Source organism: Salvelinus fontinalis, chromosome 8 (assembly GCF_029448725.1).
Source record: "Salvelinus fontinalis isolate EN_2023a chromosome 8, ASM2944872v1, whole genome shotgun sequence".
NCBI classification, from domain to species: Eukaryota; Metazoa; Chordata; class Actinopteri; order Salmoniformes; family Salmonidae; genus Salvelinus; species Salvelinus fontinalis.
Genome location: NC_074672.1, coordinates 5,583,007 through 5,607,529, shown reverse-complemented (window position 1 = coordinate 5,607,529; position 24,523 = coordinate 5,583,007). Strand labels below are relative to the sequence as shown.

General features: G+C 42.6%; 1 protein-coding gene and 1 long non-coding RNA gene across 3 annotated transcripts in view; one reads left to right on the top strand and one right to left on the bottom strand.

Annotated features, from left to right (window-relative positions):
* Positions 1 to 3,715: 3,715 nt before the first annotated feature.
* On the bottom strand, positions 3,716 to 11,278 carry LOC129860419 (uncharacterized). 2 transcript variants are annotated; one of them, XR_008760366.1, is made up of 2 exons: positions 9,293 to 11,278; positions 3,716 to 8,565 (listed from the first exon to the last, which is right to left on the bottom strand). It is a non-coding gene; the product is annotated as an uncharacterized LOC129860419 (long non-coding RNA). The 2 variants fall into 2 exon arrangements; XR_008760367.1 differs by lacking the exon at positions 9,293 to 11,278 and adding an exon at positions 8,819 to 9,265.
* Positions 11,279 to 12,079: 801 nt separating this feature from the next.
* LOC129860416 (pro-neuregulin-3, membrane-bound isoform-like) overlaps positions 12,080 to 24,523 on the top strand; it is a 299,464-nt gene continuing 287,020 nt past the window's right edge. The window contains exon 1 of the mRNA XM_055930805.1: positions 12,080 to 13,661. Coding sequence (XP_055786780.1) covers positions 12,887 to 13,661 — 775 coding nt within the window. The 5' untranslated portion in view covers positions 12,080 to 12,886. The remainder of the gene's footprint in view (positions 13,662 to 24,523) is intronic.

Sequence of the window (24,523 nt, the reverse complement as noted above, 5' to 3'; positions counted from 1 at the left end):
ATTTTATAAAGCCCCTTTTACATCAGCAGTTGTCACAAAGTGCTGAAACAGATACCCAGCCTAAAACCCCAAAGAGCAAGCAACGCAGACATAGAAACAAAGTGGCTAGGAGAAACTCCCTAGAAAGGCAGGAACCCAGGAAGAAACCTAGAGAGGAACCAGGCTCTGATGGGTGACCAGTCCTCTTCGGGTTGTGCTGGTGGAGATTATAAAAGAGTACAGACATTTAGCCAGATTATTCTTCAAGACGTTTAAACGTTCACAGATGACCAGCGGTGTCAAATAATAGAGGGTTATAGAGGGTGCAATAGTTAAGCACCTCAGGAATAAATGCCACTTGGCTCTTCATAGCTGAGCATTTAGAGGTTGAGACAGTAGGTCCGGACTAAGCCCTAGAGGTTCGTAACTTCACATGATTTAGCCTACTTGTCAATCCAGATCTGAATATTTGATATCCTTTTTACTGTACTCTGTTTATAGTAAGTTTTCCCAAGCTAATCACTGAATGGCCTACTACACGAATGTGGTCAGGTTGACACTTCTAAGTCATAACACAGAACACACACACACACACATCAGATTGCAAGAGCAAGTACAATGAGCAGTTGGGAAAATGAAGTCACACGCAAACTTAATTCATTTGTTGTATTGTATTTATTATGGATCCCCATTAGCTGCTGCCAAGACAGCAGTTACTCTTCTTTGGGTCCAGCAAAATTAAGGCAGTTGTACAATTTTAAAAACATTACAATACATTCACAACACATTAAGTGTGTGCCCTCAGGCCACTACTCTACTACCACATATCTACAACACAAAATCCTTGTCTACGTGTGTGTACAGTGCGTATGTTATCATGTGTATGCATGTGTCTCTTCACAGTCCCCGCTGTTCCAACAGTTGTATTTTGAATCTGTTTTTTAAATCTAATTTTACTGCTTGCATGACTTACTTGATGTGGAATAGAGTTCCATGTAGTTATGGCTCTATGTTCTACTGTGCGCCTCCCATAGTTTGTTCTGTTTAGGTTAGTGTGTAGTCAAGGTTTTGTCATAAATTATATTGTGCCCATTTTTCAGATCTGCCAACCTGCTCGGCGGGTGACAGGTAACCGTCTTTCCACCAAGCTGTTCCAGGCCTGGAGTGGCACGCTGGAACTTCCAGAGGCTTGTAGACCAGAAGCAGTTTGTTGTGGTCCAGGTAATTATGAAACTCACTCAATCACTCACTTGGTTTAGTTGTATAATTATTTTAACTTAAGGAAATAGTTCCTCTCTCTTTTAGATTTGACACCCCTATTAGCTCAACCACAGTCTTCACAGCTGCAGTCGTCTGCCCCTGCGTCTGCTACCCCGGGCCACGACAGGTGATACAGGTAATTATCACATGCATGTATACACACATGCACACTCTCCCTCACTTGGGGCTCTATTCAATCACGTTCGCTTTAGCCGACTTCCATATAGCGGTTGTTTTGGTGGTGTCTGAGGGGGGAACTGTGTTACAGCTGTCAAATCCACATAGTGGTTGTTTTGGTGGTGTCTGATGTGGAACTGTCAAATCCACATAGTGGTTGTTTTGGTGGTGTCTGATGTGGAACTGTCAAATCCACATAGTGGTTGTTTTGGTGGTGTCTGATGTGGAACTGTCAAATCCACATAGTGGTTGTTTTGGTGGTGTCTGAGGGGGAACTGTGTTAGAGCTGTCAAATACACATAGTGGTTGTTTTGGTGGTGTCTGAGGTGGAACTGTGTTAGAGCTGTCAAATCCACAAGCAGCTCCTGGAATTATACCTAAAGTGGACATTGCCATTGGCTGCGCAGAGTCGCATTAACAGACATCTCATGCAGCCCTGTTCACAAGTTAGAACACTGCAATTTGAGATGTAATCTACACCTCGATTAGGCTGGTAGAAATCCTCATTATTTAGTTTCATGATTTTTAATTTGAGTGACATTATTTCTATATAACCTACACTTTCTCTTTCAGAACTTGTAACGAGAGTAGGACGGGTGTGGTTTTGTGACAATGATCAAGAGCTGCTGCTTACTGATTTGACAGATCCAACGCAGTTACACCTCAGACACGGCCAAAATGCAGTGTCGGCTATCGCCGGTTAATTCTTGATCTGATTGAATCTAGGCCTTACACTCATTTCAGTCAGTTAAGACAATTGTGCCCATCTCTTTTAGATCTGCCTCCCCCAGCAGTTCAGCTGCAGTCACAGCAGTCATCTGCTGTGGTATTTAATTTACCGGCTGCACCAGTTCCTACTCTACTGACTGTGAAGTGAGAAACTTTTGAGGATACCTAGATAGATGCAGGTATTTCAGAATTATATTGCATATGCTCACTCACACCAACAGATGTACACACCGACATGTTGTTGAGCTGTTTACTTACTGTCACTTTGTGCATCTCCACCACTGCCTGACAGCCTCACCCAAAATTGCATACACTGGGTCTATCAAGACTGACAAGCAGAGATGGGTGGCTGACAAGGAAAAATAAAACAACATGCACTCACACACACACGATCCACAATGTAAATAAGCTGAAAAATAGAGGGATAGGTAGGGAGGGGAGGAAGAGTGCAGTTTAAAGGTTTATCATTAATAACACACAATTCTATAATGAATTCATATTAGAATAATAATACATAATAGAGTGACCAATCACAGACCAATACTGTGATTGTTGAGTGTTTTATTTACTCAATCAAGTAGTGCCCAAGGAGGGATTGAATCGTGTCTCAAAAGCAGCAGAAAAGGTCAAATAAGGTCACCAAAATTTCCATTACGGCTATACACAACTGGCCTCCACGCACGACACAGGGATTATTTAGCTAAATAGCCCAGCACTGTAGCCTACTCCCGACCGTCACGTTGTACACCACCATATTTTCGGTTCCATCCAGAGTTTTTTGTTTTTCTTGGAATAGAAATACCATAATATTAATCAAATTAAGACATCCACACGTAAATACATCAATTACTCCTTATCCCAAAATGGGCGGCGATTCGTGTGCAAGGTATATGATTAATGTCCTATAATGTATCCACGATCAGTGTTCTTTTCCTCTCTATCCCCCTCCATTTATGTTGTAACAAGCCATCATATCTTGTCAGTCCACTAGGGACTTTTGTCTCATGTATGTGTATTCTGTGTTATTATTTAGTTAGTAAATAAATAATGAAACCAATTTGTATAGTACTGAATAACAGCAAAATCTTGAGTTCTTGCAGATCCAAGAAGGTTACAACTGTTCAGAATGAGAACTGATATGAGGTAACGATTTATAAGTGACTGTTATCGATATATAACTGTTATCGATATATAATTTGTTAATTGTTACATGATTAATTTAATTGGGTAAAAATTGAACATAACTTATTTATTCAATCCAATAACTAGCAGGTTAATGAAAATCACGTCACGACATTGAAAGTGGCTAATATTGCATTGATTCAATCACAATTGCCACAGTAAAGGGAAACGTTGATAGTGTTAACAGGGAAAACTCGAGAACAGTGGTCACCAAACTTTTCTGAGTCAAGATCACTTTCTGAGTCAAAATGCAAGCAGAGATCTACGTAAGCCTATGCAACATTAACCAGCTGTACTGGAGCAATAAGGTTTGTGCAGTAAGCTATAGGCCCAATACATTATCAACGCATGTTGGCTTTGTTTGAATTGCCCTGCCAATGCATTGTTGTTTGGGCCATTAAAAAAAAAAAATATTTGAGGTATTTGAACATTCATCATCACCAACAAATGACTAAGTCATGTCGAACCTTGAAAACATGAGACCGCTTTTTAAGTTTTGCCAGCCAAGTGCAACCACCTTTACAACCACCCCAGGATCGGGTGGTTCAAAGGTAGGATTCATTCTGGTAGGTTAGGTCATTTCTGGCAAAAGTCAATATTAACAGGCCTAGTAACGTTAGCTAGCTAATGGTTGCAACAGCTACCGTGGGGTGCGCGAGTATGGGCGGCGGCGATTATGCTGAGTGTCATTATTGTAACTTTTATAACGTTTGCACATGTCAGATTTCAATCGTTCGGGAGACTGAATAATGCTGGAGTCCAAAGGCGGCAAATCGGGAGTAGCAGGTTGATAACTATGAGGGTTGTCTGATCGCTGACCCTACCATCCGGTAGCTGAACAGGATAGGTACATTTTCCCTATATCAATGTAGTACATGAGGACACAGTGCGATGCAGTGCTTGCTTTGTAAGTAAGCTAGGTGTGAATCTATCTTGTGATTAAACATAGACTTATTGAAGGTTATTTTACTGATTTTTAAAGATCATGGACTATTTCCCTGTTTTATATTAGGATACTTTTTATTAGATTTAAATAATGGTTCCATATCTCAGTATCTTTAGAGTATCCTGTGTGGCAGATCAAAGTGCCCTGTGGTCAGGAGGAGAGCAGCTTCTTGAAGGTTTTGGGGAAAACATTCCCCCAGATGAATCTAAATGTAGAGGCCTTTAAGACAGGAGGAGGAGGAGGCTCGTTCCTCTACAAAAAAGGATTGTTGTCAACACAATGGAGGACAGAGATGGTGTGGTTGAATTGGTGGCTCAACAATTTGTATGCAGGTGGCCTTGGAGCAGTAAGTCAACTCTGTCGTAAATCTGTGAAGTACTTGTCATTACCTTTTTAATCAGTCCACCCCCCTAAATCAATACACCTCACTATATTGTCCTTAACACTTATTTTTAATATACATACTGTCTCTAAACCATAACAGGTTGAAATATGGTCTCAACTCTCTTGGGCTGCTCGAGGCATTGGGGAACCATCCGGACAGCTTCCGAGCACTTTTTGTGGACTCCATCAAGCCTCCCACTGCCAGGGACCTGTTTAAAGTAACCTATTCCATACCTGGCGGCAACCGGCGGTGTTTGGAGAACAACACCATCTGCCACTGGTTCAACTGGCTGGCTGAGGTGCAAGGTAAAATAGTAAATTGTTCCAGTTTATCGGTAACTGTATATTATTCCATTTTGTGATTTAAATGTTTTACCGTGTACTCAGATGGAGAATGTCCTCCTCTAACAGTGGCGATGGTGTTGGAGTTTTCTGGCAACGGTGGTGCCACCCCTTGGGTTTGAGGACACCCCGACCATCGAATTCCTCCACACAGCGCGAGGGCGTCTCGCTGGGCAGCAGAAGAAAAAGTACCCAGAGGCAAACACGTGTGCTGTGACACTAAGGCTCCCACTTCATAGCACCCACAATGTCTTTAGGGAATTCATGACCTCCGGGTATTGTGAATTCCCCACATTTCGGTGTTGCATAAAAACACATTTTTACGATACATAATTGTATCTAGTAGCACTAAATTACAGTAGCAATTGAGTGTTTGAAAATGTAACTGCACATCAACATTTAAGCATTTATCTACTTACATCTCTATTGTTTGTACATTGCATTCGGAACGTATTCAGACCCCTTTTTCCACATTTTATTACGTTACAGCCTTATTCAAAAATGGATACAATATTTTTTTCCCCCCTCATCAATACTCCATAATGACAAAGCAAAAACAGGTTGACATTTTTGCAAATGTATAAAAAAAGGAAATATTACATTTATGACCCTTTACTCAGTACTTTGCTGAAGCACCTTTGGCAGAGATTACACCATAGATATAGATTACACCATTCTTGGGTATTACGCTACATTTGTATTTATTTAATACACTTTAGAATAAAACTCTAATGTAACAAAATGTGGAAAAAGTCAAAGGGTCTGAATACTTTCCAAATACACTTTATTTCCATATTGGCCGTTATTGTTCACTTGATGATCATTAATATTAAATTATACAATCCATATTGCTTGTTTTTAAGGTTTAGTTTTTTCAGAAACACTTTACCGACACTTCACTAATAACCAGTATCCTTTGCTGATATTGACTGAAGTACTGCTGCCATATTGCAGCCAACTCATTCAAATCTGATCATTTGTTCTTAATGTAGGACATCAAATTAACTTCAGCCATTATCATTTAATTAGAACGACATGAAATAAGGCTTCCCATCCTCTGCATTAAGTAACAGCTCCACTTCTGGGAACTGCACCTTTGTAGTGACTTATCGAATTTCAAATGCATTGATCTAAGAACTAGATCCATTAGTCCAAGGCTCTCCAACCCTGTTCCTGGAGAGCTACCCTCCTGTAGGTTTTTATTCCAACCTCAGTTGTAACTAACCTGATTAACTTATTAAGCAGCTAATTATTAAAATCAGGTGCACTAGACTAGGGTTGGAGTGAACCTACAAGACAGCAGCTCTCCAGGAACAAGGTTGAGAGCCCTGCACTAGTCCATCTTCAACCACATAATTTGAGCTGTCACAATGTGTCAACAATGTTATGTTACTAACTGTAATATGTTGCTGTTAATCACAATGATATAAAATGTAACGGGGGCCGAACCACCAAATCCCTATCTTCATAGTTTATTTTTTTAAACTATCAAGCGTTCTCCACACAATTATTTATTTTAACAAGTCCCGATTGGGCATTACAAAAATGTAAGTTCTGTTTTAATAATGTCCATTCGGGATGTTCTGTTGTCCTCCCACAGCAGGCACGCTCTGAAGGGTCCAATCCAGTGCTTGCAGTAGGCCTCTCCTGGGTCGTGTTGTACTGAGTGGAAGACAAATATTGTGTCAGCAGATGGAATGTTGTGCTAATGCGCCACAGAGCAAAATACAATAACCATATGCCGTATATCTTAACACTACCTGACTTTCTCCAAACATGACCAAACAGAATCGTACTGGAATGGGGAAGTACTTAACAAAAGTTAAGGCCACCTGTGTCTAAACTCTGGACCCCATCCGTTTAGAGTTGAAGATGTCTGTCGAACCTTTCTAGAGACCAAATCATACAGTGTGCGAAAGAGGGGAAACATGTATTATAAAAATGAACTGATTCAAAGGAACGAGTGGCGCTGAAGATATAGCGTCCAATCCCTCATCCCAGTAGGGGAGTATCAGGGGTGTAGTAAGTCAGGTTGGAGTAGGAACGAGTGGCGCTGAAGATATAACTGCCACAACCCTCTGTAGATTGTCAACTCCCAGGCTGCCTCTGGGGCCTTCCAATGGAATTATTGTCTGCAACAGTTCCATCTGTGAGTTGCTGATGGTGAACTGGATTTGTGGCCCAATCACCCATTCCGACCAATAAAGAGCTGCGGCGCCAGGGGTTGGAGCTGAGGTGGTGGTTGGAGGAGCTGATGGTGGTTAAATTTGGGGCGAACAAATCCCTTACTGCTGTCAGATTGGCCCTCTGCATTGCCAGGGAACCCGAGACGGAACAACTGCAGAAGTGACTGCCGTTGTTCAGTCCTCAGCCCATGGTGGTTCCACTGACTGGCAAACACAGCAAGATCTCTGTTCACCCGTGGCAGGAACACAAAGTGCAGTGCCCACAGGTGCACCTCATTGTTGATGTCGATGACCTGCTCCGTCTCCAAGAAGGTGAACAGGTCATGGTAAACGTTGGAGACTCCATGCCAGACGTCCCCCCACAGCCACTATTTCCTCTGGTTGTGAGTGCTCCTTCCCCGGAGGGAACTTCCCCTCTCACCACCACTGAACTGCTCCATGAAGGCATAGATACGGTTGTTTTCACCACCCGGTCACATCTCACCCAGGATGGTACTTCGTAGCTGGTGATGGCTGCTTCGAATGACTCCATGACTGTGGCGGTCCTGTTGTTGTCAGAGGCCTTCAGAAACACAACAAGTTTGCTGTAACCATCCACAGCACCATGGATAACAATCCTCCAATCCTCCACCTACTTTTCTTTCTCTTATCTTTCTCTCATTCTGTTCATATTGATATCAGCTCGTTGATCCCCTCATCCAGCCGAGCGTCTGACAACAGTGAGTAGAACCTGAAAAGCTGAAAATGACTAAGTACAAAAATAACACAAAAAGATACATCAATCAGGAATGTGATCAAATCTAGAGAGGATGTAGAGATCTCCCTCTTGTGTTACAATTACTTTATTCAATTACGATAACTTAGCTCGTGCGCCGCTTGACCACGGAGTGCGACACATTGAGAACATCTGCCATTTGTCTGATGGTCAAATTATAATCTATGAGGAACTCAAGCTGCTCCTTGGTGATGTGATACCACCTTCCCTCCAAAGGCGCTATATAGGCTACTGAAATAAAAAATACAATAGATAATTAATTACAAAAAACACTCCTAAATTCATTAGGTTAAAAGACTATAAGATCACCATATAGAATTTAGGAACAGCATTATAGGCCAACCAAATGTTTTTTTCATTGATTGACTTGGCACAGGAGACAACACAGGACAAGTAAAATGATACAATCTCAGCCTTAGCCACTCATGCCTTGCAAAAAAATATATACAAATGTAATAACTTGCCATCTTCGTAAGGTTGCCGTTGTTGGATGTCATTTGCCTCTTGTAGGAACTCCTCTGCAACAGCAATTAGATTGCCGGCCATCTCTTCATCAATCAAATGACCCGCTTGCCCACCGAAGGCTCCGCAACATGGTCTCTAGCCTGAAAAATAGACCGCAGACCCGATTGGTCCATTGACATTTTATTTGTACTTAGTTAACAACCCTTAAAGTGGTCTCTTGTCTAAACTGTGCCAACTCTGAGCCTCTGACCTATGAAGACATCCATGCATTGACAGTTGATGCAGTTTTAACTAACGTACTTTAGCTACAAACTAGCTAAAGAAAATGGTTCTTCATACAGACATCGCTAGTTAGCTAACGTTACTGTACAGCAGTAAGGTAAACTCACTCACTTTTGTACATCGCCTTGGTCCGTACAATTGACCTTATTTTAGCGCCCCAAAAACGTCATTCTTCTAGATCAACTGTAATGTCAATGCCATTGTAAAGCACAATTTATCCCCTTTCCAAAAGAATCAATTACTTGACCCCCACGCTGTCCGTTTCTGCATAATTCAACAAGGCAATGAGCTCCGTCGGGTCTTTAAAAAAAATGGCGGGTGGGGAAGCCAAACTAATACGTGATAGTGAGAAGGAGAGCTGTTGTGTGGGAAAATTGCTTTTTTTCACTCGATCTGTCAATTTTAGTTGGCGCGCTTGATTCAGTAATCCACCTGTTTCCCTTGTTCAAATGCATACAAAGGAATCCCAAAAATTACCAATAAACTTTGTCCAAACAAGTCAAACAATGTTCCTAATCAATTCTCAGGTACCCTAATATGTAAATAAACAATCAAATTTAAGACGGAGAATAGTATGTTGATTACCAGAGATAAATTAGCCTCCCGGGTGGGGCAGTGGTCTAGGAGTCCCTGGGTTCGCGCCCAGGCTGGGCTGGGTTCGCGCCCAGGCTCTGTTGCAGCCGGCCGCAACCGGGAGGTCCGTGGGGCGACGCACAATTGGCATAGCGTCGCCCGGGTTAGGGAGGGTCTGGCCGGTAGGGATATCCTTGTCTCAGTATGTAATGAAATGTAAAAAAAAAAAATGTAATAAAATGTATGCACTCTACTGTAAGTCGCTCTGGATAAGAGCGTCTGCTAAATTACTAAAATGTAAATGTAAAATGTAAATTACAGAGTGCGCGCAACAATACTACAGCCAAAATGAGAGCCACTTAGAAAAACTACAAATTCTAGCTCATTTTTCAAAAAACAAGCCTGAAACTCTTTCTAAAGACTGTTGACATCTAATGGAGTCCCTATGAACTGCAATCTGGGAGGTGTTCCTTTGATTTTCCCATAGACAGTCCTTCCAATGGGTGGTGACCTCAAAAAATAAAAAATTGGAACGATTCTCCTCGGGTTTTCGCCTACTATATCAGTTCTGTTATACTCACAGACATTATCTTAACAGTTTTAGAAACTTCAGAGTGTTTTCTATCCAATACTACCAATTATATGCATAATCCTAGCTTCTGGGACTGAGTAACAGGCAGTTTACTTTGGGCACGTCATTCATCCGAATTTTTGAATACTGCCCCCTATCCCTATTAAAGCTTGAACTAAAAGCATCAGTCATACAAAAGTTATAAGAAGTTATACTTAAACCCGAACTGGCTCTCCAGTAGATTAGTAAGAATGGCTCATCCAACTTCAGCATAAGAACTGTTTGTAGGGAGCTTCATCAAATGGGTTTTTATGGCCGAGCAGCCGCACACGAGCCTAAGATCACCATGCTCAATGGCAAGCGTTGGCTGGAGTGGTGTAAATCTTGCCGCCATTGGACTCTGGAGCAGTGGAAACACGTTCTCTGTAGTGATGAATCACGCTTTACCATCTGGCAGTCTGACGCACGAATCTGGGTTTGGCGGATGCCAGGAGAACGCTACCTGCCCCCAATGCATAGTACCAACTGTAAAGTTTGATGGAGGAGAAATTCATGATCTGGGGCTGTTTTTCATGGTTCTGGTAAGGCCCCTTATTTCCAGTGAAGGTAAATCTTAACGCTACAGCATACAATGACATTCTAGACAATTCTGTGCTTCCAACTTTGTGGCAACAGTTTGGGGAAGGCCTGGGACCTCACTAATGCTTTTGTTGCTGAATGGAAGTAAGTCCCTGCAGCAATGTTCCAACATCTAGTGGAAAGCCTTCCCAGACGTGTGGAGGCTGTTATAGCAGCAAAGAGGGGACCAACTCCATATTAATACTCATGATTTTGGAATGAGATGTTCGACGAGCAGGTGTCCACATACTTTTGGTCATGTATTTTTACTTGATCTTTTTTCATAAGTGTAATGTGTAAGTGTAAGAGGCAGGTTGGAATGTCTGACTGAAATACAAGACAAATCAACCATTTTCTTTAAATCAGAGCGGTGTTTGAATTTGTTGATAAAATGTGGGACGTGATTGCTTGGTTGCGGAACCAAGGGCCAAAATGCAGTACTCGTGGGCTGTGACCATGTGGGTGTTTGAGTGAGAGACAGAGGAGAACCAATTAGTAAAGAAGCCTAGCCCCCTTCATTATCAACGCACCGTGCCTACAACATCAAGGAGCCAGACTAGGAGGCGGGGGGATGGGAGAAGAAATGAACACATAAAAATGTCACAAACTTTAAGCTCTGCATGCTGATCTTTTTCCCTCTCCATCTCCATCTCTGTTTCTCTACTCTGCCACACACTTTCTTTCGTGCTCTTACACACACACACACCTTTTCTGACGACTTGGACAATAAACCCTTATTATTACTGCATTCACCTTCCTCCATTTTTACGCTTCCTTCCTCGACTGCAAGACAGTCAGTCACCGGGAAATAACAGCAAAGCCCTGCAGATAAGGCCTAGCACCGGGGTCTCATGGGAACTGTAAAATGAGTGTTTCATCGACTGTGAGCCGAAAAAATCAGTTTTGAAGGAAGGATTTATCCCGCCCATAAATTATGAGCCCAATGTTTGGTTTGTTTCTCTCACTGTAGGTGGGGAGATGTAGCTCCGCACTGCCCCCCCTTCTCCTCCTCCCCTCTCTCTGTTCCCCGGGGTGTCTGTGGCAGCTCTTCTCTCCTCCGCACAGTGTGTTGTGCAGTGCCTCCTTGTCTCTGCTGCTGCAGAGCTTTCTCCCAGGATCTCTGCCTCCTCTCTCTTTCTCTTGCTCTCAGATTTGACGGTGATAGGGAAGGCAGTGTGGTCTCTATCGCTTTCACACGCACACGCAGTGTGTCGGAGAAGGGATGGGGCAGTTGTTTGTCAGTCTGGAGTCCTGCAGTCTGTGGAAGGGAGGAAAGCGCCCGTTGTAGTCTGTGGAAGGGAGGAAAGCGCCGGTTGTGTGCCGTGAAACCCACATTGCTCACAGTGGAGTGTTTCTCCCAGTCTGCAGCTAACAACAACAGCAGCCACATCAGTTTTTCAGAGCAGCACTCCCTCCCTCCCTTCTTCCTCCTCTTCCTCTCTCTTTCTCTCCCTCCCTTTCTGTCGCTCGCACTTCTGCTCTCAACACCGCCGCCAATGTAGCGTTCTGAGTTAGCAAGCAAGTAGCCAAGGCTTTCATTTTTCTACCACAATGACAAGCGGTGGACAGACAGCTGGAGAAAGACGGACAGTCCGGGAGATCTGAGGGGAAAGGCATTTGATGGACATCAGTTGGATTTAACCCCCCCCCTTTCATCCCCCTGCCAGCCTCATCCCTACAAATCCTCTCCCTCACTCTCGCTCTCTATTCAGTTCCATTGGCTCTCCATATAAGATTACCATCGGCTACTAGCGCTAAAGCACCGCTGCACAGGGCTGTCAGTGAGGGGAAGCTGAGGCTGACCCAAAACAGGGAAGAAGACTGCAGAGGAAGCCCCTGGACTGGAGCATAAAAAAACACAGTACAAAAAGCTGCAGAGAAGGGTTGCTGCCCGGCCTGGCCTGTTTCTCATTGACAGACACACACAGGATGTACAGCTCCGGTCTGAAGCTTGCCACACCGTGGATCAATACCCTCCTGCCTGCCTTTTTCTTCTGCATTTTTTCTCACCGTAGAGTGAAGCATCTTGGGATTTACCGTCATTTCGTTTCCACCTAACTACAGCGAGGCTTGCCCCACCGGTCAGCCCTTTCACCTGCCCGTGTCCAACCTGTGTGTGTATGAGTGTGTCTGTGTTTGTTTGTGTGTGTGTGTAATTAGCTATCTCGGCGCCAGAGGGAGTGTATATTTGCTTACTTGTGCATCCGTGTGAGCTGCTTGGCTTGTAATTACTTGTATGTGTCTGTGGGTGCTGTCTTGTGTCCATGTGTGTGTGTGTGGGTATAAATGTAGGAATTTTGTGTGGATGAATTGGTATGATGCCCAGTATTGGTTCTTTGCCCCATCCCCTCCCTCGTTCCTGTCCTTTTGTCATTGGGTCCCCGGTTTGACCCCTGATCTTTGACGGCATCAGCAGGATGAGTGAGCCCTCGGGAGAGAGCACTCTGGGGGCCATGACCCTGGAAGAACCCGGGGGCGAACAGGCCTCCCCTCGGGCACCGGGGCCTGTTCGCTGTGGGCCCTGTGCGGTGTGGCACCGGCAGCAGACCTGGCTGTGCGCAGTGCCCTTGGTGATGGGCTTCGTGGGCCTGGGCCTCAGTCTCATGCTGCTCAAATGGATTGTAGTGGGTTCCGTTCAAGACTATGTGCCCACGGACCTAGTGGATGCCAAGGGCATAGGGCAGGACCCCATCTTTCTCTCCGAACCCAGCGCTCCACCCAAGCGTCCAGACACTATGACCACGACTACGAAGACCACCGCCACCGTGTTTGTCTCCACCACCTCTCTAGAGGCCGATGGCACGGTCCCAGCCCTGAGAACTCAATTTGGGTTGCCCTCCAACCACTCGGTCCCGCACCTCCACAACTGGGTTGGCAGTGGCACCCGCGTGACTGGCACCACCACCCGCACCACACGACTCCCCCCGCCCTGGGGTAAAGAAGTGACCCCACACAGCACCACGGTACTTCGGGTCGGCGGCACAGCCAATGGTCGTAAGGATAAGGACCCCCCGAACTCGCGATCTGGTCCAACCTCCAAAGCTACTAGCACAACCTCTACCGCCAACACCACAACCAAGGCGCTACCACCAACTTTTCCACCATCTCCCCCAGGCAAGCCCACTGGGCACTGGAAACCTGGACGCTCTGCAAAAGGTCCCGCCACACGCCCTCACCACCGATACAGAACACGTAAGTCTGCTTTTCTTAAAGGGAGGGTGTGTTTGTGTGCAAATTAAATAGAGTGTTCACAACAGCTCTAGCGTTTGTTCTATCTGGCTGATGGCATCGGAGAGCTGGTGCCCAATCAAATGAAACTAAATGTTATTTGTCATATGCCAAATGCAATAAGTGTAGACCTTACTGTGAAATGCTTACTTACAAGCCCTTAATCAACAATGCAGTTCAAGAAATAGTTTTAAAAAGATTTACTAAATAAACTAAAGTTTAAAAAAGTAACACAATAAAATAACAATGACGAGGCTATATACAGGGGGTACTGGTATTGAATCAATGTGCGGGGGTACAAGTTAGTCAAGGTAATTTGTACATGTAGGTAGGGGTAAAGTGACTATGCATAGATAATAAACAGCGATTAGCTGTGTAAAAACAAAGGGGGGAGTGGGTGGTGTCAATGTAAATAGTCCGGGTGGCCATTTGATTATTCAGCAGTCTTATGGCTTGGGGGTAGAAGCTGTTAAGGAGCCTTTTGGACTTAGACTTGGTGCTCCGGAACCGCTTGCCTTGCGGTATCAGAGAGAACAGTCTATGACTTGGGTGACTGGAGTCTTTGACAATGTTTTGGGCCTTCCTCTGACACCACCTAGTATATAGGTCCTGGATGGCAGGAAGCTTGGCACCAGTGATGTACTGGGCCGTACGCACTACACTCTGTAGCGCCTTACGGTCAGATGCCAAGCAGTTGCCATACCAGGCGATGATACAACCGGTCACGATGCTCTTGATAGTGCAGCTGTAGAACTTTTTGAGGATCTGGGGACCCATGCAAAGTGCATTGTCGTGACCTCTTCATGACTGTCTTGGTGTGTTTGGACCATGATAGTTTGTTGGTTATGTGGACACCAAGGAACTTGAAACTCTCGAACTGCTCCACTTCAGCCCCGTCGATGTGACTGGGGGCGTGTTCGGCCCTCCTTTTCCTTTAGTCCACGATCATCTCCTTTGTGTTGCTCATGTTGAGGTAGACGTTGTTGTCCTGGCACCACACTGCCAGGTCTCTGACCTCCTCCCTATAGGCTGTCTCATCGTTGTCGGTGATCAAGCCTACCACTGTTGTGTCATTAGCAAACTTAATGATGGTGTTGGAGTCGTGCTTGGCCACGCAGTCGTGGGTGAAAAGGAGTACAAGACGGGAATAAGCAAGTAACTCTGAGGGGCCACCGTGTTGAGGATCAGCGTGGCAGATGTGTTGTTGCCTACCCTTACCACCTGGGGGTGGCCTGTCAGAAAGTCCAGGATCCAGTTGCAGAGGGAGGTGTTTAGTCCCAGGGTCCTTAGTTTGGTGATGAGCTTTGAGGGCACTATGGTGTTGAATGCTGAGCTGTAGTCAATGAACACCATTCTCACATAGGTGTTCCTTTAGTCCAGGTGGGAAAGGGCGGTGTGGAGTGCGATTTGAGATTGCGTCATATGTGGATCTGTTGGGGTGGTATACGAATTGGAGTGGGTCTACGATTTCCGGGACGATGGTGTTGATGTGATCCATGACCAGCCTTTCAAAGCACTTCATTGCTAATGACGTGAGTGCTATGGGGCGGTAGTCATTTAGGCAGGTTACCTTAGCTTTCTTTGGAACAAGGACTATGGTGGTCTGCTTGAAACATATTGGTATTACAGACTCGGTTAGGGAGTGGTTGAAAATGTCAGTGAAGACACTTGCCAGTTGGTCCGTGCATGCTCTGAGTACACGTCCTGGTAATCCGTCTTGCCCTGTGGCCTTGTGAATGTTGACCTATTTAAAGGTGTGATCACACAGTAGTCCGGAACAGCTGCTGGTCTCATGCATGCTTCTGTGTTGCTTGCCTAGAAGTGAGCATAAAAGGCATTTAGCTCATGGCTGGGTTTCCCTTTGTAGTCCTTAATAGTTTGCAAGCCATGCCGCGTACGACGATCATCAGAGTCAGTGTTGTCAGTGTTGTAGAATTAAAAGTGTCAGCTTTAGCCTTTAGCTCGCTACGGATGTTGCCTGTAATCAATTGCTTCTGGTTGGGATATGAATGTACAGTCACTGTGGGGACGACGTCGTCAATGCATTTATTGATGAAGCCGGTGACTGAGGTGGTATACTCCTCAATGCCATTGGATGAATCCTGGAACATATTCCAGTCTGTGCTAGAAAAACAGTCCTCTAGCGTAGCATCCGCGTCATCTGACCACTTCTTGAGCGAGTCACTGGTACTTCCTGCTTTAGTTTTTGCTTGTAAACAGGAATCGGGAGGATATAATTTATATCAGATTTTCCAAATGGAGGGCGAGGGAGAGCTTTGTATGCGTCTCTGTGTGTGGAGTAAAGGTGGTCTTCATCTGGTTGCACATGTGACATGCTGGTAGGAATGAGGTAAAACAGATTTAAGTTTGTTTGTTTCCCTGCATTAAAGTCCCCGGCCACTAGGAGTGCCGCTTCTGCATGAGCATTTTCTTGTTTGCTTATGGCCTTATACAGCTCGCTGAGTGTGGTCGTAGTGCCAGCATCGGTTTGTGGTGGTAAATAGACCGCTACGAAAAATATAGATGAACTCTATTGGTAGATATTGGGGTCTACAGCTTATCATAAGGTACTCTACCTCAGGCAAGCAATACCTTGAGTCTTCTTTAATATTAGACATCGCTCACCAGCTGTTATTGACAAATATACACACACCCGCACCCCTCGTCTTACCAGACATAGCTGCCGATGCAATGAAAACCCAGCCATCTGTATATTATATGTGTCGTCATTCAGCCACGACTCGGTGAAACATAAGATATTACAGTTTTTAATGTCCCGTTGGTAGGATAGTCTCGAATGGAGATCATGCCGTTTATTCTCCAGTGATTGCACATTGGCCAATAGAACGGATGGTAGAGGCGGGTTACCCACTCGCCGACGAATTCTCACAAGTCACCCCGATCTCCGCCCCCTGTATTTCCGTATTTTCTTCACGCAAATGACAGGGATTTGGGCCTGGTCTCAGAGAAACAGTATATCCTTCGCGCCAGACTAATTTAAGAAAGACTCTTCGTCCAGCTCGAGTAATTGCTGTTCTGATAGGCAGAGGCTCTTTTCGGTTGTAAGAAACAGTAGCAGATACATTATGTACAAAATAAGTTAGAAACAATGCGAACAAACACACAAAATAGCACCTGTTGATTAGGAGCCTGTAAAACAGCAGCCTTCCCCTCCGGCACCAATATAATTGGCCGGACCATACATTAATGTATGGCTGCTGCTAAAGAAACTCCCCCTCAAAAGGCTACCTTGTTTCAACCATAGTCTAAATATGTATAAGGATGAGCTCCTTAAACGGCATGAAAGGAGGCACTCATGTAACATAATGGCATTCACACTGTGGCTGAATAGTAATCTGAGAGCACTTGATTTCCTTTCCCCTCACCTTTATCTTTGACTTGTACATTAACCATCTACTGCAGTGGGCTAAATCAGGGTCACAGAGTGTTTCTTGGTAGTCTTAATCAAAGCTACTTTGAAACGAAAGCACACACCTCACATATATGGTTATGGTCTTAAAAAAAGAGTACACCTTTAAATTCATCACAAAAGACTGAAATATGAAAAATATTAATAACATTCCACCCATGAGGCAACCAGAGAATGATTTGGTCATTTGACTGCATTAAGAATCTCTGCTCCTACAGGCTCCACGCACTTGATATTAGTGTCATTAAAAAAATTGTTGCTTACAATACTTCTGTGAATTGGCTCTTTGACTATGGGCCTGTTTCACAGTTGAACGTGGGGGACGCAAAAGCTTTTTAGACATGTGCCATCACCATGGGAAACATATCCTTGTTTTGTAAAACAAATATGGGGTAAGGGAGCTTTTAGTATTCAGATGATGGATTTGAATAAAGCTTTCAGAACATTCACACCTAGCCTACTGGTCAATCAGCTCACAGTCGTTTGGACACTTTCCAATGTGCAGTGCAGGCCAGTCATATTTCCGTGTCCTTTTCATATCGAAGAAATGCAACTGGTAGCCTATTGACACAGACTCTAAATAGACTATTGGTGCCAGTCACTATATCCTAATACTCCTTCAATTGCTGGAAAGATTTAGTGTGCTGCTGAAAACAGCTGTGCATAATCTCTAATAATTCGCTTATCCTAAAGCCAATCAGGGTGTGTGTGTGGAGGATAGGCCTATTCAAGGAAATATCATAGGCCTAGTTTAATTATATTGATAACCAGATTCTGTAAAGCAAACTGAAAGAAAATTGATTATTGCAAGGTTGAAATACCGTTCCTTTAGATGTGCACGTTTTTTATTTATTAATGTATTAGTAGGCTTATGGATTACATTTTTCGATTTATTCGCCCAACCCTGTTTTATTTATTCTGTCTTAAAGGATGTCAACTAATGCAGCACAATTGTATTTATTTACCTACAATATTCTGCCCATATAAACACATTTATTTTAGGGCATAAGTGGAGCCCATTTATACAGTGCATTTGGAAAGTATTCAGACCCCTTGACTTATTCCACATTTTGTTACGTTACAGCCTTATTCTAAAAGGGATTACCTCATTTTCCCCCCTCATTGACATAAATATCCTATTGGTTTATAAAGTTGATTTAAGTGCATACTACTGTATTTTTTCCAAATAATTCATAGTTAATAGCAGTACACAAGATGCAATGGAAGTTTAGCACTAGTTAATAAACATTTTGTCATGAAAAAGAGAGTTTGAGTTTATTTATGCAGCATACCTTATCGAACCCATTAATGTTCTCTGTCAATGTTAATAAATGATTTGAATGTCACAAGCCTGTCTGAATTACAGTTTGGCATTGAAACATAGAATGTGATCACAACAGAGACGTTTGCAGTTAGGTGACTCAACACTTTGACGTGAACACATACTCTATGCTAATAGTACTGCCCCAGAGGTGACATACTTTTTTTGTCGATGAAATTATACATAATTTCAACAAGTTTTGCTCACTGGAATGTTTTCAAATGGATTCCCATGTTTAACACGTTTTTGTCCAGTCACCTCCATTGTTCCATGCTTTTTGTCCAATCCCCATCAATGATATTGGTTCTCAATGGTAAGACACTGACAAAGTGAGATGAAGCTCAGACTGGCTTTAGTTGAATATAAAACTCCTTGAATGTGTGTTTTAAAGCGGGAGATGCTGTACATGGCTGATGATGTCAGGTATTCAAGACATGGCGAATGAGGGGGCTGTCTCCATATATACCGTTTCTAAGACATGGATGGAGACTTCACAGAGAATAATGTTTAAGCCTCCTCGTCGAGGCTCATTCCCATGGGGCTTTGGGTTAAATTTGGCAGGGAATGTCGTAATGCCGTTATTTTCCGGTTGAAAAACTATGTTTCAGGTTGAGGAGATGTTACATAACCAGATTAAAACTAAGTAAAGTTGTATTTTTCTGGTCGTTAAATATTCACGTTATTTCTATGTTATGACCTGGCTCAAAGACTGTGCTGAATCAAGTGTTTTGTAAGAACAATGAAGATACATAAAATATATTTGTAATTATCATGTGCCTACCCAGGAGCAAGCAATTTAATATAAAGTGAAGCCCAGAAGGATTATTTACTATGTAGTTACAATGTAACAACCTTTGAAGACAAAAGGCTAACCAGGAGAAATTAGGAGACAGGAGAATATTAGGTATAACCCTTTTAGTTACATTGTACTTAAACTCTGTAATTAAAATGTTGTTACTGTCACGTTTCTGACCTTATTTACTTTGTTTTGTCTTTATTTTGTTGGTCAGGGCGTGAGTTGGGTGGGTATTATCTATGTTGTCTGTTTCTATGTGGGGTTTTCTAGTTTGGCCTGATATGGTTCTCAATCAGAGGCTGCTGTCATTCATTGTCTCTGATTGGGAACCATATTTAGGTATCCTGTTTTCACTGTTGGTTTGTGGGTGTTTGTTTCCTGTGTCAGTGTTTGTGCCACACGGGACTGTTTTCGGTTAGATTCTCTTTGTTATTTTGTATTGTGTCATGTTCAGTTGTTTCTATTAAAACATGGACACTTACCACGCTGCGTTTTGGTCCGATCCCTGCTACACCTCCTCTTCAGACGAAGAGGAGGAAATCTGCCGTAACAGTTACAAGGAATATACATGTATTTAATATGTACTTACCCAGGACTTAATGTAAAGTGAAGTGACATTTTAATGACTTTGTAGTTACAATGTAACAACCTTTGCAGACAATAGGCTGAACAGGAGGAGTAAGGAGACAGGAGAACATTTTTCAGTTGGACTTTTATTTAATAGATTGGACAAAGAATCATATCCAAACCATTCAAATTAAATTCCCCATTTTAGACTCAAAGCAATAACTAGTTAGTGAAACGTGCTAAAATCTAGCTCTAGCTCTAATCTAGCTCTATCTAGCTCTAATCTAAGCACTGGCACAATGTCAACACGTTTTCCAACTCGGTCAATAACATTACAAAATCATCATAAAACGTATATATTTTATGGTTTACAATGTTATTTCACTATTTTGACACTAACAATACATTTTTGCTCCTTATAAACCTTTTTATAAGGAGAAATTGACAAAATGACAAATTAATAGACAAAATCTTCCATTTTGGTGCAGAGGAGCATGTGAGAGGTGAAGATTCCATAAAAACACGGCACTTCGATAGAGCAACAACAGGAAGTGACTTTTTCATAGCAGGTTTGGAGAAATTACCAGCAGGTTATGATGATTAACGTAGCAGGATAGAATAATTAGGGTAATGTTAGTAAATGGGTTAGCGAAAATTCTCTCCTAACCTACTACCAAAAGTCACTTCCGGTCGTAGCTGTATCAATGTGAGTGTTTTTTAGGTAGTCCAGTTAGAGGTGAGCGGTCAGTGTGACATTACTTCCTGGTGAACTCTCACTTCTACAAAATCATAAAAAAATTAATCTTTCAGTGATACCCATCCCGGATCCTCCTCATCAAAAAAGCTGACTAGCATAGCCTAGCCTAACGGGACAGGGATATTATATAATATAATTTTCATGAAATCACAAGTCCAATACAGCAAATGAAAGATAAACATCTTGTGAATCCAGCCATCATTTCCGAATTTTTAAAATGTTTTACAGCGAAAACACAACATGTATTTCTATTAGCTAACCACAATAGCCAAAGACTCAACCGCATATTTTCACCATGTTTCTACCGCATAGGTAGCTATCACAAAACCGACGAAATAGAGATATAATTAGTCACTAACCAAGAAACAACTTCATCAGATGACAGTCTTATAACATGTTATATAAATCATAATTTTACATTGCAGCTACCATCACAAATAGCACCGACGCAACCAGAATAATTACAGAGAGCAACGTGAAATACATAAATACTCATCATAAAACATTTATGAAAAATACATGGTGTACAGCGAATGAAAGATAAACATCTTGTGAATCCAGCCAATATTTCCGATTTTTTAAAGTGTTTTACAGCGAAAACACAATATAGAATTATATTAGCTTACCACAATAGCCAAACATACAAATGCATTTATTCACCGCAAAAGGTAGCTATCGCAAAAACCAGCAAAATATATAAAATTAATCACTAACCTTGACCAACTTCATCAGATGACAGTCTTATAACATCAGGTTATACAATACACTTATGTTTTGTTCGAAAATGTGCATATTTAGAGCTGCAAACCGTGGTTATACATTGTGAATATGTAGCATCGATTCACTAGAATGTCCGGAGCTATTTTGGACACTCACCTAATCTGACCAAAGAACTCATCATAAACTTTACATAAAAATACTTGTTGTATGGCAAATTAAAGATACACTTGTTCTTAATGCAACCGCCGTGTTAGATTTTTTTAAAATAACTTTACCATAACAAACAGCTTGCGTTATTGCGAGACAGCGCTCGCCAAAACGGCAGAGAATAGGAATCAACATTTTCCACAGAAATACGAAATAACATCATAAATTGTTCTTACTTTTGCTGAGATTCCATCAGAATCTTGTACAAGGAGTCCTTGGTCCAGAATAAATCGTTGTTTGGTTTTAGAATGTCCTTTTCTCCTGTCGAATTCGCGCCACAATGCTAGCCAATGTTGATGACGTTCCCATTTTCTCTCGACGCAAAGAACGGAAAACTCCAAAAGTCCCAATAAACGTTGAATAATCTGATAAAACTCGGTTGAAAAAACATACTTTACGATGTTATTATCACATGTATCAAATAAAATCAGAGCCGGAGATATTCGGCATGTAAATCGAACGCTTATCAGAAGACAATATCGAGGTGCTTCGCGCGCCTTGGTAGAGAAAGGAAATTCCTGACCTGCCACTCCAAAAGCTCTTGTTCGACCTCAGATCAAGCTAGACACCCCATTCCACCTTCCACTGCCTGTTGACATCTAGTGGAAGGCGTATGAAGTGCATGTATATCGATAAATATAAGCCAGTTGAATAGGTAGGCCCTGAAACAGAGCCCCATTTTCAGAATTTTCACTTCCTATCTGGAAGTTTGCTGCCAAATGAGTTCTGTTTTACTCACAGATATAATTCAAACAGTTTTAGAAACTTGAGTGTTTTCTATCTCATAGTAATAATAATATGCATATTGTATGATCTAGAATAGAGTATGAGGCCCTTTAAATTGGGCACGATTTTTTCCATAGTGAAAATAGCGCCCCCCTATTGACAAGAAGTGAAACATTTAGTTAACCTATTTGTTCAAGTGACTGACTTTGTATGTTTGCATATATTCAAAAGAAAAAAAATAAGAAGTCAGAAAAATGCTGGGCTGTCAGCAGGAAGTCGCATCAGACTGATCTCTCACCCAAAAATGGAAGCCGCATGCTTTTATGTTTATTGACCGAGTTGGGAAATGAGTTGACATTGTGCCAGTTTTTAGATTGTTGGCTAGCTGGGTAGCTACATTAGTGGAAAATTGGGAAATGCTCATGTTCAGGATGTGAGATCTGTATGGTAATGCACTTAAAGATGTGCCGGCGTTTCAGGAGTGAAGGACTGGATCAGGGTGACAGTAACATCATTTCTATATCACTCAGCCCCCGTTTCCTCCGGCCTGTGGTTGGTCAAGATCTAAATGAATCTCTCGGTGTCCTGGAGAAAGACATGCTCTCTCCATCAGGCACCTGCATATTTCACTGCCTGTGTTCCAAATGGCACCGTATTCCCTTTATAGTTCACAACTTGTGACGTAAGTAGTGCATTATAGGGAATAGGGTGCCATTTTGGACGAATTCACTGAAACCTCACATGGCTCCGTTCTTCATCTGTTCTTTTCCTCGTTCCCCCTCTGTCTTGGTGAAGGCCACTCATTCTCTCCATATCATTGTTTTCTACCTCAATCCATTTTCTCCTGTCTATTTCTGTTAATAACTGGAGTTGATTGGGACATAGTACTTTTAACTCTATTAAGAGTAACCAGAGACAGGGAGTTAAATCTTTGGAGATATCCACAGATGTGGGAGGAACCTCATTGTCATATTTCCCAGAATGTTCTGTTGCAGGTTCATTATTAAAATTGTTTGTTTCAATAGCTGTGTTTTTGCATGTACATCGATTGTTGTTGATCTGATGCTACTCAAAGATAAGAAACATACATTTTTCTAAACTAATCTAATCTTTAATTGGTTGGATTTATAGCAGCCGTTAGCAAGACAGTTCCAGTTTACATGCTGTAGGTAGTCCCCATGTACTGTATTTTTGACCCTACTATGACAGGTATTTTATATGTAAATTATGGGTGAAGTGAAAGTGCTGGATATATTCCTGCAAATTGTATTCCAATAGAGATTGCGTATCACATTGCAAACCACCATAACATGACACGTTAAGAAATATTCAAATAAAGCTTTGTATTTGTATTTGACAAGGCAGCAACTACTCTTCCTGGGGTCCAGCAAAATTAAGGCAGTTTATACAATTTAAAAAACATTACAATACATTCACAGACTGTGTGCCCTCAGGCCCCTACTCCACCACTACCCCATATATATATACAGTACAAAATCCATGTGTACGTGTGTGTATAGTGTGTATGCTATCGTGTGTGTGTGTATGCGTGTCTGTGCCTATGGTTGTGTTGCTTCACAGTCCCCGCTGTTCCATAGTGTTTTTTAATCTGTTTTTTTTAAATAAAATTGTACTGCTTGCATGGGTTATTGATGTGGAATAGAGATCCATGTAGTCATGGCTCTATTTAGTATTGTGCGCCTTCCCCAGTCTGTTCTGGACTTGGGGACTCTGAAGAGACCTCTGGTGGCATGTCTTGTGGGGTATGCATGGGTGTCCGAGCTGTGTGCCAGTAGTTCAAATGGACAGCTCGGTGCATTCAACATGTTAATACCTCTCATAAATACAAGCAGTGCTGAAGTCGATCTCTCCTCTACTTTGAGCCAGGAGAGATTGACATGCATATTATTAATATTAGCTCTCTGTGTACATCCAAGGGCCAGCTGTGCCATGCCGTGCTGCCCTGTTCTGAACCAATTGCAATTTTCTTAAGTCCTTTTTGTGGCACCTGACCACACGTCTAAACAGTAGTTCAGGTGCGACAAAACTAGGGCCTGTAGGACCTGCCTTGTTGACAGTGCTGTCAAGAAGGTAGAGCAGTGCCTTATCACGGACATACAGTTGTTCGGCTTCTGCGGGTACTGTGGCACAACTTGCATGGTGCCGCAGAATTCTATGGCACGTTATTTAAGTGCCAACCGCTGGTACCATTAATGCTAGTTAGTGCTAGTTTGACCACCAGAGGGCATTTTTGAGAAGCATTTGATAGCCTTCACTAGTGGCTGTACTAGAGAATTTAAAA